The following is a 16899-nucleotide window of genomic DNA, read 5'->3' on the forward strand; positions in this document are numbered from 1 at the left end:
CTACATCAAAGTGTTCACAGTTATTTTTGATGCTTTCCTTCCTTTACCTTTTATGTTATGATTGTATGTTTGCTAACCTGTCCTGATAGAGGGCTGCAGTTTTCTGATTTTCTCTGTCTATTTATCTCCTTGCTCAAAGCTTTGTAAACCTTTGCCTTTTTGTTACAGGTAGGAGGGCTTCCTTCATCATTTCTTGTAAGTGAGGTCTAGCCGTGATGAAATCCCCCAGCTTTTGTTTAACTTGGAAAGCTTTTATTTCTCCATCATATTTCAAAGACAGTTTCACTGGATAGAGTATTCTTGGCTGAAAGTTTTTGTCTTTCAGTATTTTGAATATATTATTCCATTCTCTCCTTGCCTCTAAGGTTTCTGCTGAGAGGTTCCTTTGTAGGTTATTTTCCTCTGCTTTGCCACCCTTATTATTTTTTCTTTGTCATTGACTTTTGCCAGTTTTAGTGTTATATGTCTTAGAGAAGGTCTTTTCCACTGATGCAAATGGAGTTTTATTGGCTTCAGGTACTTCCAAGTCCACTTTCTTCCCCAGGTTTGGGAAGCTATTATGTCTTTGAACAAGCTCTCTGCTTCTTTCTCCTTCTCTTCTCCCTCTTGAATACCTATAATCCTTATATTGCTTTTCCTGACTGAATCAGATATTTATCAAAGTATTTCTTCATTTTTTGAAAATCTTAGTTCTCTCTCCTCCTCTACCTGAAGCATTTCTATATTTCTATCCTCCAATTCACTAATTCTGTCCTCCATAAAATCAGCTCTATTTTTTATGGTTTCTAGACTTTTATCTTGTTAATTCTGTTCTTCATATACGGAATTTCTGTTTGTTTGTTTGTTTGTTTTAAAGAGTTTCAGTCTCTGTTGAAGTAGTCCTTCTGCTCATTAATTTTATTCCTGAGTTCACTGAACTGTCTGAGATTTCTTGTAACTCATTGAGTTTCTTTATGACAACTATTTTGAATTCTGTCTTATTTAGATTATAAATTTCTGCGACTTCAGGATTGGTTTCTGGAGATTTGTCATTTTCCTTCTGCTCTGAAGTGTTACTGTAGTTCTTCATGGAGTTTGATGAATTGATTCTTTGCCAGCACATGTGTGGTAGTTTGAGCTCTCAGATTCCACCTGCCACTGCTAGGGGTGGGTACAGGAACTGTGTTTCCTGATCCCACCCCATCTGCTAGAAGTTGCGTGGGTAGGGCTGCTCTGCATTTGCACAGGCTGGCTGCATCCACTCTGCAGGTTGCACTCACCTGGGCAGAGCCTCTGTGCTGGGTGAGCAGGTCACACACAATAGGTGGGGCCTCTATGCTGGGGATGGATCACTCTCATGTGGGCAGGGCTGCTGCACTCAGCAGGGGACCAGCTGAGCTGCTGCACTAGGTGGGAGGGGCGCTTATGTGGAAGCTGAGCTGCCACTTGGTTGTCCTGTGGGCTGTTGTCCTCTGCTGGCAGGGTGACTTTTCACCTCACTGCGCTTGGCAGGTGGGTACCTTTGTGGGGACCATACCACCATCACTCAGTGTAGAGCATTCCCAGCGACAGGGCCACCAGCACACAGTGTGTGCTCTCACAGGCCAGGCTACAACTCCCAAAGTATTCATATGAGTTGGCCTACCCCTGCCTCCTCTTACAGTCGTGTCAGCCACTGTGTGAGAATCCTTGACCTGGCTCACTGCTGATGGGGAGGGAGAAGAGTGTGCTCATCTAGTTCTACTGCCTCCTGGGGATCCAGTGCACCCACTTTCAGATGCACGGCTGTGTGGACCTCTCAGATGCTCTGTCATGCTGTGCATGGAATCCTCTGCTGGTTAATGAATGTCCATTTAGTTGTAACTTAGAGGGGAGACACAAAGGGAAGTACTGACTCTGCCATGATGCTGACATCACTCTCTCATCTCAATTTATGTTTCAATAAATTTAGTTATGAAATCTGACATGTGATTGACTGTTGAAGTATTTCTCACCTTATTACAAACTATATTCATTAAATTAAAACTTTTTTTAGCTTCAGCACTACATGGGCTGTTTGTCAATGATGTGATGAAACTGCGGGCCAATTTTCTTTAACTGTACTCAGTTAGTTGTCTGTTTGCAAAAGGAGTTAGATAACACATTACCAAAAACCACTTGACAAATCACATCTCTGACACTTGGGTCACCATGGTAACGAGTGCTTGAGTTTTTCAGGAACTACGGGTTGACTCCTTGCCCAGTTCAGGCGGTTAAGACCCTCAACTCATCAGCTGGGCTTGTGCCGATGACAAATAGGTGACCCTTTGACATTAAGGAGCTGAAAACTCCACCCTCAGATCACGGTAACACCACCATTTTGTGTACATGTGTCCTGTGAAGAGCCAGGAAGCTTGACCACACTTGCCCAGATCATCAATTACCTCACTTCTCCTTACCTCCAAGCATCTATTCCCACACTTCCAACTGCCCTGCCCCTTTATCCAATAAACACCCCTAATCCCCATTTATCAGGGAGGCAGATTTGAGATTTATTTTCCCATCTCCTCATTTGGCTGCCTTGTGAGTAAACCCTTTCTCTGCCGCAAACTCGTCATCTCAGTGATTGGCATAATCATGAAGCAGGCAAAGCAAACCCTATTGGGCAGCAGTGAGGGAGCTCTTTGCTGAATCAGATAATTTCAAATACTGAAAGAACATTTCCTCAATTTTTTGTGCTATTCCCAACGTAATGGCTACTGACACTACACACTTTTAAGTTTATTCTGCATTACTAACATTTTCTCTACTACTTTCTTAAGCCTAATTAACTGACGAAACAACAAATGAGCCCTGATTTGTATATAGAGCTACCTGCTTTGTAGGAGAAATTCATTAAGTCTATCTTTACTTTCTAATTGATACGGAATATCTATGACCCTAGTGGCTTTGCAGCTTTCTTTGGACACGTAGCCCAGCCTTATCCACAGCATTATCAGCTGCTGAAATCCTTCTTTTGCATTATCACTCACTGTCTCTAAAGAAAATTTTTGAGTTAGTGCTACTTGAATAGCACTTCAAGGGAAGACAAGATATACACATTGAAACCTGGGGGGAAAAGTAAAACCCACTGAAAGTGAGAGTGTAGGAATAGATTGGGAATGCAGAGAAGAGAAAGCTCACTGCTGTCTGGCATAGTCACACTTGAACTGGAACCTAAAGGCAGGCTGGCCCTTGGCCTGATGGCAGGACGAGAATGGCGGTGTGGAGGGAAGGAAAGAAGCATCAACGTGGGAGGGACAGTGGAAAGTAAAGTTGGCTGAATAAGGTGAATGTTTAAAAAGACCAGATTGGGAAGTTTGAATTTGATCCAATAAACAAACAAAGCCATTTTAGATCTGCGTGCGAATGAGCAACAGAGGAATGATGCTGAAGCAGAAGTCTGGTAGCATCCTCAGGACAGGAATTTTGGAAGCTAATGCAGTGGCCCAGGTGTAAAAAGCAAGAAGCAACAAATCATCAGTTCCCCAGTGATCAGTGGTGAGTCACGTTGACGCCACATATCCCCAGATATGAATATGATGAGGACGCACCTCACCTCTGTGACATTCTCCCTAAAAATCCATAACCTCGGTCTAACAATGAGAAAACATCAGACAAACCCAACCTGAGGGACGGTATACAAAAACCAGTACTCTTCAAAAGTGTCAAGGTCATGAAAGACAAAAAAAAAAAAGACCGAGAAATTGCTACAGATTAGAGGAGGCTAAAGATACACGACAAGCAGATGCAGGGTGGTACCTGGATTGGATTCTGGAACAGAAAAAGCATATTGGTGGTATAACTGGTGAAATCCAAACAAAACCAGTAGTATAGTTAATAGTCCCAATTCAATGTAGATTTTTTAGCTTTGATGGTTACATACGCTGTTAACATTAGGGGAAGGTGGGTGAGGGGTACGCCGGAAGTCTCTGTACTACCTTTCAACTCTTCTGTAACTCTAAAATTACTTTAAGTTAAAAAAAGAAAACTACCAGTTTCTCTACCTGCTTCTAGCAGGGTGCTGAAAGGTGGGCAGGACAAAATCTGGCAGGGTAAGGATTAGAGGGTGTTCCAGAGGAACAGGTCTTGTATGACCCCAGGCTCTGCTGCTCCCAATCTGTACGGACTTTCCTGGACAAATGATTTACACTCTCTATGATGGTTAATTTTATGTGTCAATTTGACCAGCCCACAGGATGCCTAGATAACTGGTTGAGCAGCATTTCTCAGTGGATTTGTGAGGTTGTGAGGGCATTTCTGGAAGAGATTAGCATTTGAATTGGTGGACTGAGGAAAGCAGATGGCCCTTCCCAATGTGGGTGGCCATCATCCAATCCACTGAGGGCCTGAACAGAATAAAAAGGCAGAGGAAGGTTGAACTCGCTCTCTGCCTGACTGCTGAGCTGTAACATCGATCTTTTCCTGTCCTCAGTGTTCCTCGTTCTCAGGCCATCAGACGCAAACTGGAATCTGTGCCATTGGCTCTCTGACTCTTAGGACTTCCAACGACACTAGCCGATTTCCTGGATCTCCAGTTTGCAGATGGCAGATCGTGGGACTTCTTCGCGTCTATAGTCACAGGAGACTATACCTCGTGGTAAATCTCTTACATGCGTATATCTGATATTGGTTCTATTTCTCTGGAGAATCCTGATTAGTACCCAATTTAAGCCTTAAAGCACACATCTTTAAAACAGGGCTAGCAAGGACAGTCTTTTCTACAATTAGTGCTGGGAAAACTGGATATCCACATGCAAAAGAATGAATTTGCACTTTTATTTTACACCATATACAAAAATTAACTCCAAATGGATCAAAGACCTAAACCTAAGAGCTAAAACTCAGAAAAAATATAAAAGAAAGGATACCTGATATTGGATTTGGCAGTGATTTCTCAGATACGACACTAAAAGCACAGGCAACAAAAGAAAAAACAGTTACATCAAATTTCATCAAAATATAAAAGTTTGTGCATCAAAGGGCACTATCAACAGAATGAAAACGTAACCCGTGGAATGGGAGAAAATATTTGCAAATCATATTTCTATAAGGGATTAATATCTAGACTATATAAAGGCTCCTACAACTCAAAAACAACAAAATAATCCTACTAAAATATGGGCAAAGGACTTGAATGGACATTTCTCTAAGTAAGATATATAAATAGCCAATAAGCACATGAAAAGATGCTCAACATCACTAATCATGAGGGAAATGTAAATTAAACCACAATGAGAAACCACTTCAAACCTCTTAGTATGGTTTTTATCAAAAAAAGAGAAAATAAGTACTGGTTAGGATGTGGAGAAATTGAACCCTTTGTGCATTGCCAGTGGGAATGGAAAACGGCTCAGCCATTATAGAGGAAAGTATGGCAGTTCCTCAAAAAATTAAACATGGAACCACCATACGATCCTGCAATTCCACTTCTGAGTATAGACGCAAAACAACTGAAAGCAGGGACTTGAACAGATATTTGTACACCGTGTTCATAGCAGCATTATTCACAACAGCCAAAAGGTGGAAACAGCCCGTGTCCATCAACGGATGAATGGATAAACAAGATGTGGTATATACATACAATGGAATATTATTCAGCCTTAAAAAGGAAGGAAATTCTGACACATGCTACTACACAGATGAACCTTGAGGATGACAAATAAAAATGGCAAGTAATAGGCTATATTGGAGTATATGAGGAAGCCATTTTGTGTAAACCTAATTCCGCCTGACCTTGTCTTTCCAAAAGGGCCTGACCATGGCCGTTGAGCATGCATTGTATATCTGCTTTAGAGATTCCCTATGGCATGAGCAAAGGCCCTTGAGATAAAGGTGCAACTTCTCTCCCCCTCCCAACGTTGGCATCTCCTTAAAGATTAAGTATCTTTCTTTAGGCTGGGAACCGATTGCAGCGCTCATCTGTGACCGCCCAGCCCGAGGCAACACACCTGCCACCCCACGGCGTTCACTGAGACAGCAGACCTATCTGCTGTTTCCATCAATCGCTGTGCTGACAGAGCAGCCTCGTGACTATTGTAAAAGGGACATTTCAATCGTATGTGAAACATCCTCTTTGAGGGTATATAACCACCCTGTGTACCCCCGCTTCTTTGGAGTGCTCTGTTCCTTTGTGGAAAGACTCGCCTGGGTTATAATCCTCAGATTTAAGCTCAGAATAAACTCACCCAAATTTTCATTTATAGATTGGTTATGGATTATTTTTTGTCGACAAGGACATTATGATAAGCGAAATAAATCAGTCACAAAAGGACAAGTATTATATGATTCCACTTTTATGAGCCGCCTTGTGTCGTCAGGTTCATCAAGACAGAGAGCAGAACGGTGGTTGCTGAGGACTGAGGGCAGCTGCTGCTTTATGGTACAGAGTTTCAGTTTGGGAAGATGAGAAAGTTCTGGAGGTGGTTGGCGGTGATGAGAACATACTTAATGCACTAAACTGTCCACTTAAAAATGGTTAAGTGGTAAGTTTTGTTATGTATATTTCATCCCAAAAAGCTTAAAAAAAAAAAAAGTAACCGGACTGACGATGCATTTTGGAGAAGTGTGAGGACTACGTGTGCTGTTCTGGAAAGCACAAATCATGGGACACCTGATAGGGACTCCAAACTAATCGCTTCTCCTTCCCTTCCCAAACCTGCTGGATGACCGACAGCACTCGGGAATCACTCCGTTACACAGAGGGAAAGCCTGCAGCAATTTCACATTCGATTATAACGATGATTCGTTTATTGTACTCCACATTTCTGTTATTGCCTTCCCTGCCAAAAGCTTTGCCTCAAAACACACCCACCCCCCAAAACACACAAAGACCCCATCCTTCAAACGCTAAAACCTCAAAAATAGGACAGAGAGAAAAAATGCCTAGAAAAGCAACAGAAGGCATCATCACGTTCTCATAGCTGCTGATTTTACTCCGCAGGGTCCGTTTGAGTTTCCATGAGCAACAACAGCACCGCTGCTGTTTTATCGCTAAGGTTTTAATCGTGAGTAAATGCAGGACTGGCTTCGAACGATTTCTTAGCTTCTGAGGTTCTGCATCGAAACAACGTATACTTGGTGCGTTCTCAAACTGGAAAGACAGCAGTCGGCCACATCTCAAAGGCGTCTTCGGCTCCACAGCCCAAAAAGCAGAGTGCGCCTCTCTCTATTCCTGTCTCCCTCTCATCTCGCCCATCTTTCTTTCCACCTCCTCTCTTTTCCCTCTTTCTCTCTTTCAAGTGATGAGCTCGCGCAACCACAAGCCCAACAGAAATCACGCATTCTTCTTGGGAAAGATTAGTGCCTCAAAAGAGGCGAGAAGCAGCGAGGCCCCACCCACGGGGTGGACCCTTCGACTCCTCCCTCGCGCCAAGAAACAGCAGCCCCCGGCCGTGGGGTCGCGGGCGCCCAGGCTCCGCGCTCGGGCTGGAATCGTGGCCGGTGGCCGCTCCCCGCTGGGAACAACCTCCGCACTGTTCTTGCAGGGAGCGGGCGCCAGCCGTCTGCCGCCAGCCGCCAGCCGCGCCGCAGCGCCCGGGGTGCCAGGGTCAGATCGGGTGACCGCGCAGGCATGCGCCTGGCCGTGGAGCCGGCCTCCGGACAAAAGGAGGGCGCGTCCCGGTCCCGGCTCCGCCCCGCCCCGCCCGCCGGCCAGGGCGCGTATCTCGGGCGTCCGCCGCGCGAGCGTACCCGCCGCGACTCGCCGCCACTCGCCCGGCCCGCCTGCAGTTGCGCCCGCTCCACGCGGCGCAGCCATGTGTCCCCGAGCCGCCCGAGCGCCAGCGCTGCGGCTCCTGGCGCTGGGCGCGCTGCTGTGGCCGGCGGCCGGCGCCTGGGAGCTCACCATCCTGCACACCAACGACGTGCACAGCCGGCTGGAGCAGACCAGCGAGGACTCGAGCAAGTGTGTCAACGCCAGCCGCTGCGTGGGCGGCGTGGCGCGCCTCTTCACCAAGGTGCAGGAGATCCGCCGAGCCGAGCCCCACGTGCTGCTGCTCGACGCGGGCGACCAGTACCAGGGCACCCTCTGGTTCACCGTGTACAAGGGCGCCGAGGTGGTGCACTTCATGAACGCCCTGCGCTACGATGCCATGGTAAGAGGGCGGCTGCCCGGAGGCGCGGGAGCCCCGGCGGGAGGAGTCCCCGAACCGAGAGAGAACCCGGGTGAAGGAGCAGTCAACGGCATGGCACGGGGTGGCAAGCCTAGGACCCGGGCGCACAGTGATGTGGGGAGAAAGCCAGACTCTGGCCAGTGTGCCATGTGGATGCAGACACAGAAGTCCCTTGGGTGATTTGTCCTAAACAGACTGATGTCGTGGGGCCCCTACTGTGAGATGGGGTGTTTAGAAGAGCGGGACCCAGCCCTGCCTACTAGGGGGTTCAACTGGGATTCGTGGGAGCGTTGGCAATTATCCAGTGCCAGGGACCGAAGTAGACCTGTCGGGCATCTCTCTCATTCACTGCTCCGTCTTTGGAAGAATGCTTTATCTCTATCTTATCGGAAGAGAAACTCTGGGTCAAAGAGGATCAGTACATTATCCAAGTCATCAGCTCCCAAAGATAAGAATGGACGCCAGATCCCTTTGACCCCAGAGCTGGTGCATGCTTAATCAGCTCACAGCGTTGGGGTAGACTGGCGGGGTTCAACCACCTTCTGTGTGTGGGTTACTTCCTCTGTCTCTGCCTTACTTCCAGCCCCTATCAAATGGGAACAGTAATTATGTCTACCCTCAGAGGGTTGTCTGACACACAGTTTGGACTCTGTAAGTGTGAGTTCTTCTTATTACCAGACACTACTGTATAGGTTTAAAAAATGAAAGCAGGTTCCAGAGAGGACCAGAATGTAGAAAGAGTGGGGTTTGAAAGGATTTCAATAAAATCAGTTTGGCAGCAGAGATTTAGGAAGAGAGTCCAACTTAAGAGATGAGAGGCTCTTAAAACATGTGCAAGAGTTTAAGTTCAAGCTTCCAATTGCTCTGATAAAGGCGATGCCTTTTTGTTCAACTAAATTCTAGAAAAGGAGCAGAGAAGGGTTACAGAGTAATAAATAAGTGTGACCAAAACATATATATGGTTTGTTTGCTTTTTTAAATCAAACCACCACCCAAGTTTAATCCTGTGTGAAAGCCTAAAGTAAAGGGATTTTGTAGAGAAACCGGGGACAAAAAAATCCTAGGAGCTTCGGAGGAGGAAGAACAGAGCAGGAGTCCAGGGAAATCTGAGAGAGCCACGTGTGTGGAAGGAAGATGCGTGGTCCTGGCCAGGATACAAAGGGTTGACGAGGCCCTTGGTATGGGAAGAGAGTAGAGGTCAGCAAAGCGCAATGCTGCATTTTTTCCGCTGGAAACTTGGAGGGAGGAGGACAGGAAATGGTAAAAGAGTAGAGCTGTTTGGTATTTTCCCCCGACAAGAAAGCTCATTTTAGAGAGATGAGAGAGGGGCAGAGAGCTCCTCTCCCTTCCGATTGTTGGTTTTAAGGGTATCAGGGCTGCTGAAAGCAGCAGCGATTCAAACAGATCCCTAAGCCCCAGAGTTCATCTGCAGGGCTCGCTGGCGGCCGGCCTCTGCTGGCGGAGTACCTATTAATTGAATTGTTACTAGCCTACCTACGTTTCCGTTTCTTCCCAGAAGAGTAGAATAAACCTTCCATGTTTGTTTCGACTTCAATACACCACAACTTTGTAAACTTTTCTTTTTGCGACATCCTTTTCTCCACGGTTATATAAACTCCTTTTGGTAGGAAAAAAAAAATGGAGAATTCTTAGTTTTTCCTAATAATGATATTTTCCTCTTGAAGTCCAATTGAGCTCATGGCGTTAATCATCGCATCAGGTGTTTCTGACAGTACTCCCGGGGAGGCAGATCAGCTACAAGTTACAGCCCATCACCCCCAGGAATGTTAACTATACTTTTTGTTGGATGGAATTACTTTCTTTTAAATTTTGCTTAAAATAATTGGCCTGAGACCCGAGATAAAAATGGGCTAATTATATATAGCTGACAGAAGGTAAAGAGAGGGCGGAGAGCCAGTGGTGAGGCTGATGGCCATGCTCCTGATAGCATCTCTGTAGTTCTGGGGTTTGACAAACATGACTTGACCTGCATGAAATCATCGTGCTTGTAATACTTTAGCGTGTGCTAGCGCTCTGCCCTCTTGTTGTACGGAGATTGTTCACTTTTTGCTTATGTTAGCCCCCTCTCCTGGAATTCACTGCTGTTCTGCTATAAAGCTTCCCCCACCACACCCATCCACCCGCCGCGTCTTGAATCGCAGGAAGCTGGAGAGTCACATCACAGTGGAAAACAGCTGTGGAGGGGCATCTCCAGTTCTCCAGAAACTAGACATCGTTAGAGGAGCCACATCTAAGGACTTGAGGGTGTAGAGGGCAAAGAGGAAACTCCTAGAATCTAGCTTAACTCCAGGAGCACTAGCCTCTGAGGAGGTCCAGACTTTCTAGCCCTGCATGTCCCAAGGATTGCTGTGGGGTCCTTCTGAGAGGCAAGCCTGGAGACCCCCAGACCCAGCTCCTGGAGGGAGGATGTCGAAAGTGCTAGTTGGGCAGCCAGCCCCGTGGCCAAGTGGTTGAGTTTGCACTCTCCACTTTGGTGGCCCAGGGTTTTGCTGGTGGGACCCTGACATGGCACTGCTCATCAGGCCATGCTGAGGCGGCGTCCCACATACCACAACCAGAGGCACTCACAACTAGAAGATACAACTATGTACCCGGGGGCTTTGGGGAGAAGAAGAAAAAAAAAAAAAGATTGGCAACAGATGTTAGCTCAGGTGTCAATCTTTAAAGAAAAAAAAAGTACTGGTTGGTATAGCTGTCTAGATGGACTGGTGTCGTGTCCCCTGAGGCACCAGGAGGACAGCCTGGATGCCCTCACAGCATGAGCTCGGCCAGCTTGCTTTCTCTGAGCCTCGTGTTCCTGAACTGTACAACAGGGGGGATCACGCCCAGCCCACCGTGTAGGATTTTTGTGAGCCATACATGCGATGCGTGTAAAATTCCCTAGCACCCTGCCGGCTCGTAGTAAGTGGTCAGTGAAGCTTCGCCCTGAGCGCCCTGCCAAAAAAAAAGGTTGTGAGGAAGGGAAGGCCTGGTTTTGCGGCCGTCAGTTTATCTAACTCTTACTGGTCAGCCACGCTGCCTAAACTGTTCTTAGTGTTTACTCACTGAGTGGACGTATGAAATCCCCCAAAGCACAGAGTCCAAGGGGATTCATTCCCAGAGAGGGGATGCTTGCCATCGACGTGGGCTGTGAGGAAGACAGCTTCAGTACAGAAGGGCGGCCTGTTTCCGGCAGGCCCTGCATCTGAGGCCCTGCGCCTGAGGCCCTGGACCCTGAACCCACTTTCTGTCCAAAAGCCTGCAGCCTTATTGACCTCAGCATATTGCTCCCAGCGGCCTGAGCCAGGGGCCAGCCCGGCGTAGACCATGGCCCTGCCTTGAACTCCCCCAGGGACCATTAGTCAGATCTCCTTTGTCACATTCCCCTCTTTCCACGCAGGCAACCACGCTAATGTGCGTGATGTTGATGTTTTGTTTCTGTGTGTACTGCAGAAACTTTATTATTGTTTTAGGTGCTTTTTTTTTTTAGGAGGATTAGCCTTGAGCTAATATCTGCCGCCAATCCTCCTCTTTTTGCTGAGGAAGATTGGCCCTGAGCTAACATCCCTGCCTATCTTCCTCTGTTTTATGTGTGGGATGCCTGCCACATCATGGCTTGATAAGTGGTGCAGAGTTTGGCACCTGGAATCCAAACCGGTGAACCCTGGGCAGAACGTGCGAACTTAACTGCTGCGCCACTGGGCCCACCCAGTGCTTGTATTTTTAAATTATGTAACACGTCGTGTTACTCAGCTCATTCTGTTTCTTACTTTTGTCCCAAACTGGTGTTTTTACAATTTCTCCATGCTGCTCTGTGTCTACCATGTGCGTGTACTGTGCATCGTGCCCCCTGTAGGTCCCACATGTGAGGATGTCTTTGGGACTCATCCCCAAGGGCAGAATTGCTGGTCACAGGGATGGGGCACGCACTTGGATGAAGGACTGCCCGATTGCTTTCCCAGAGCCTCTGCGCTCCCGCTCACACCCACACAGTGTGAACCCCCATGTCCTCCCCCATACCTTCAGTATTATCCAGCTTTGCGGTAGGTGCAAAATAACATCTTCTTATTTGGTCTTGTATTTTTCTAATAACTAGTGAGTTTGAGATGTTTGTTAACTTTTTGGGTTTCCTCTTCCCAAATTGCATGTTCATATTCTTTGCTCTTTTTTTTTAAACTTCTTTTGCTCTGTTTTTCGTAATTTTCAGGAGTTCCAGGCATTGGTCTGTGATCAATTTTAGACAATGCAGATAGCTTCTGATTATGTTATGTCTATTAACTTTGTCCATAGTGTCTTTCGTTGAACAGAAATCCTTCATTTGGTATAATCAAATTAATCTTTTTTATTTTTTGCCTTGTGGTTTGTGCTTTTGAAGGTGTACATAAGAGTTTATTACTTTGAAGCTTATCCTCCCCAGCACTCATCACCAGAAGTTCAGAAATTGGCATTGTTCTCTCTGCCTTCTGAGAGAGAATTAGTCTGTAATCTGAGGCCGTGACATTCACCTCTCTGGGTCACTGGTTCCTCGTCTATAAAACAGGAGGTTTGAACCAGCTCATCTCTCAGCTTCCTCACGTCTCTAAACAAATGGCATCCTAAGAAGGGTTTTCATTCCATTTCAACTCAGTGAAACGTTTCAATTCAGGGAAGGGCCAAGAGGACGGAGCAAAGGTGCAGAGGCAGGAATCTGCAAGATGGCCCAACCTGGACCAGAGCCAGGTGGCAGGAATCATGGGAGATGAGGTTGTGTACTGCTTAAAGGCCGCCATGAAAAGTTTGGGCTCTCCCCTGTTGTCATGGGGAGCCACAGAGGTTTCTGAGTAGAGGGCAAGTGTGGTGTAATAAAAAATAAATATTTCATCTTTGTCCCCAGTTCCTGGCAAACAGCTCCCCAGACCCTTGGAATCTCCCCAGTGATAAGTGTCTTTTGTATACTAATGAGATAATTGACCTTAATAAAATCCCTTCCTGAGTTCTGTGAGTCGTTCTAGCGAATTATCAAACCTGTGGAGGGGATGGTGGGAACCCCCAAGTTATGGCTGATCGGTCAGAAGTGAAGGTCGCCCAGGACTTGCAACTGGTGTCTGAAGTAGGGGGCAGCCTTGTGGCACTGTCGATGAAAATAATCCATAACCAACCTATAAATGAAAATTTGGGAGAGTTTATTCTGAGCTAGAATGTGAGGACCATGGCCTGAGAGAGTCCTTCCACAAAGGAATGGAGCACTCCAAAGACGCGGGGGTATACAGGGTGGTTATATACCCTCAAAGAGGATGTTTCACATATGATTCAAATGTCCCTCCCACAATAGTCACAAGATTGCCCTGTCAGCACAGCGTTTGATGGACACAACAGGTAGTGGATCTGTTATCTCGGCGGGCATAGCAGGAAGCAAGTCTGTCGTCTTGAGCTGGGTGGTCACAGGTGAGCGCAGCAGTCGGTTCCTAGCCTAAGGAAAGATGCTTAATCAAGGAATTGCCAACATTGGGAGGGGAAGGGAAGTTGCACCTTTATCTCAAGGGCCTTTGTTCTTGCCATAGGAAATGTCTAAAGCAGATATACAATGCATGCTCAACGGCCATGGTCAGGCCCTTTTGGAAAGACAAGGTCAGGCCGAATTAGGTTTACACCAAATGGCTTCTTCATATACTCACATATATCCTATTGCTTGCCATTTCTATTTGTCAGCACCGAGCCCTTCACTTGTGAGATCTGATGCTCACTCCGGATAGACAGTGTCAGAATTGAATTGAATTGTTGGACACCCAGTTGGTAACCACAGAGAACTGGAGAACTGGTTGACGTGAGGAAAATCCTCTCAGCATCATAGGAAAATCACGGTTTTGGAAGATGAGCAGAAATGGATGGGAAGGGGAAGAGGTTGGGAGAAGAGGCTGGGTAGTGGTGTGGGCGTGAGAGGCCAATGACTGAACTGTGATAAGGGGGATAGAAAGGCTGACTCCACAGGACCCAGTTTCAGTGGGCAGGCAGTATGGCGTAGGGCTAAGAGGGTGAACTCGGGCATGACTCTGTGTGGGGTCAAGTCCCCTCTGTGACAATTAGAATCTGTGGACTGTGTGAGCAGGTTGTTTAATCTCGTCAAGCCTCCATTCCCACATGTGAAGGTGGGTGTAATGGTAGTCTTCTTCCCATGGGGTTTAAAGGAGATGACAACACCTATAAAGTGCTTAGCACAGTGCCGGCCTGTCGTAAGGGGTCAGTCAGTGTGGGCTGTGCTCACCTTCTGCCGGCAGGGGTGGCTCGGGAGAGGGTGTGATCAAAGATGACTAAGGGTTCAATCTGGGGGCACGTGGAGAGTCAGCAGGATTTGACACCACTACACAGGAGAGCGAATTCTCCTGCTTAAGCTTACCTGCTGACAGCTGAAGCCTGCTATTGGAGCACAGAGATGCAATCAAAAGGCTTTTCCTGGGCTTACTGGACGTAGTTGGACCCTGGGGGGCCATGGCAGATGGGGCAGTGGAAAGAGATTCGTATGGGACGTCGGGACAGCCGGGTTTTGCTGCTTGCCTCTTTCAACTCATTAGCTACGTGAGTTTGGGCAGCACATTCCTGTCTAGAAGATGGGAGAGTTGGAGAGGGCCATCTGTGCGTGTCACTTCTCAGCATCTCAGTCCCCGCCCAGCCCTCTGTCTTGCCTCTAATCTGCCAATATAACTTGATTTGTCCTGGGACTTAATTTTACACGTAAGTCTGTTGGCCTGACAGCTCTGTTATTTCCTCCTCACAGTTCCTTTCATGCCAGCTATTTCTTTGTGAAGAGATGACTTGGGTCTTCTCCCAGGTCCCCTCTAGTCAGCCACTGTTTCCAAACCAAGAGGTGCCCAGGATTTTGGATGGAGAGCTCCTCTCTTAGTAACAGAATGATGGCCTAAGGAATGGGAGGGTGATGAGCCCGGTTTCAAGCCTGTTCAAGTCTTTGAGGCTCATTTATTCATTCAGTCCTCAAACATTCAGCAAGCCCTACCATGTGCCAGGTCTGGTCTAAGTGCTGCAGACAGTGAACCAGACCTGCCAGGGTGAAACTTACTGTGCAGTAGATAGAGGGGCGATGCTCATTTGAGCCCTTCCTAATCACATAGAGAGGCTGGGTAAGACCCATGAAGGAGGGAGCATAAGCAAAGCAAAAATGACTGAAATTCCAACACCTGTGCGTGAGGATTCTAGAGCTAAAGATCTGGGCTGCAGGAGACACAACTTCAGGTCCCCACATGTACTGTATATGCCCAAATTGACAGTGAGCGTGTTTCCTCTCCACTCCAAAAAGAATCCCTATACAAAGAGAAGTCACCTTGTATGCAAGTGCTTGCAAAGTCTCTCATATCAAGGAAACTCTCAGAATTACTTTTTCTTCGATAACAAAGCCATGTTCAAGGAAGACAGGTTAGCAGTGCTACTTTGGGAAGCTTGAGATAGCCTGATGGCAGTGATATTTTGTAAAAGACAAAGAATGTTGGTAGTTATTCCAGAGCTCAGGCCTCGGAAGCTGCGAGGGTCTGGGAAGTTGGATCCCCAAGCTTCAGGGATGTGGACAGCACCTACCCCATCCTGGCTGTGGCCACCACCCTCCTGCTTCCTGTTTTCCGGGCTGAGGTCCACACCAGAGCTGGGCTGGGTGAGACTGGACTCAGGCACAGAGGCAGGAAACAAAGGCAGCTTCTTAGCTTGTCTTGTCCTTGTCCTAGCATCTGGTTTTCTTCACTGAAAATTGGAAAGAACCAAACAAATTGGCAGCTTTCCCAACTTCATTTAAGGGTACGTCTGAATGTTCTGTAAATTCCCTCCGTGTCTATTTTCTTCAACCACATTACTAGAATTAAAAAATTCTCTTGACACCTCCTTTTCTCACTTGAATAATTGGTTCTCTATACAATCCAGACATTAGCTGGAGCCCTCTAGCCTCTCAGAGGTGTAGTTAAACCCACCTGAACCCTAATTAGTTGAGCAGGTAATTCTAAATGTAACATGGATATGTGTATTTTGCATGTATGGAGAGTTTGTAGATGTTTTCATCTGCCATGGAAAATATGAAATGCTGTCTGTTCAGTACTCATTCATTCAATCATTCAACAGATATTGAAGTGCAAGTGAGCTGGGTTGGACACCCAGGATCTTTTCTGTCATTCAATCAGACACCACATTCACCTGCCAGGGCCAACATGCCTTGGCCCAGGACTGGGAAGGTGGAGCACAGCCCGTCACCAGAAATGGTCCACAACTCCAGAAATGTATCAGCCAAACCAAATGTAATTTATAATCCTCCCTGTTAAGGTTGTTGTTGAGTCTCCCTGAGTGATTGGCATTTGAGTCCCATTGTATAATAGACCAGGCTCTCCCCTAATCCGTAGATTATAGGGTGCACTGTGACTTCCCATCCTTAACAGGATGAGCTAGTGTGTAAATGACTAGCTAAATACATGTGTTGCAGATTTCTGACAAATGGTTTTTTGATGTTATTATAATTGATTTCTGTGGACTAAAAAGAAATTCTCTTCTTCTGTATCATGTGTACTACATTGCTCTTAAATCAATTCTTCTTTCCTTTGTTTTTCTTTTAATATCATGTTTAAGCCTCCTGTCTTCATTTGGGACATTTTCGACTGCCTCAGCCCTCATGTTTTCATCCCCTAATCTGTTTATACAATTGATGTTATTTCCCTCTGAGTTTCTCCTCACCAGCACCATGGTGGTGAAGCTTGCTCTCTGAGCCCCTTCAATCCTTAATGAGCAGGGTGTGCCTGCATCTTTGCCGGGCTGTCTCACACAC

The 16899-nt window shown here is 46.7% G+C and overlaps 1 protein-coding gene across 1 annotated transcript in view; it reads left to right on the forward strand.

Moving 5' to 3' along the window:
- The first annotated feature begins 6285 nt into the window (after nt 1-6285).
- Nucleotides 6286-16899, forward strand: part of NT5E (5'-nucleotidase ecto) — a 59295-nt gene continuing 48681 nt past the window's right edge. Inside the window, exon 1 of the mRNA XM_023650758.2 lies at nt 6286-8093. Within this exon, the coding sequence (XP_023506526.2) occupies nt 7242-8093 (852 nt within the window). The 5' untranslated portion in view covers nt 6286-7241. The remainder of the gene's footprint in view (nt 8094-16899) is intronic.

Source organism: Equus caballus, chromosome 10 (assembly GCF_041296265.1).
Source record: "Equus caballus isolate H_3958 breed thoroughbred chromosome 10, TB-T2T, whole genome shotgun sequence".
NCBI lineage: Eukaryota > Metazoa > Chordata > Mammalia > Perissodactyla > Equidae > Equus > Equus caballus.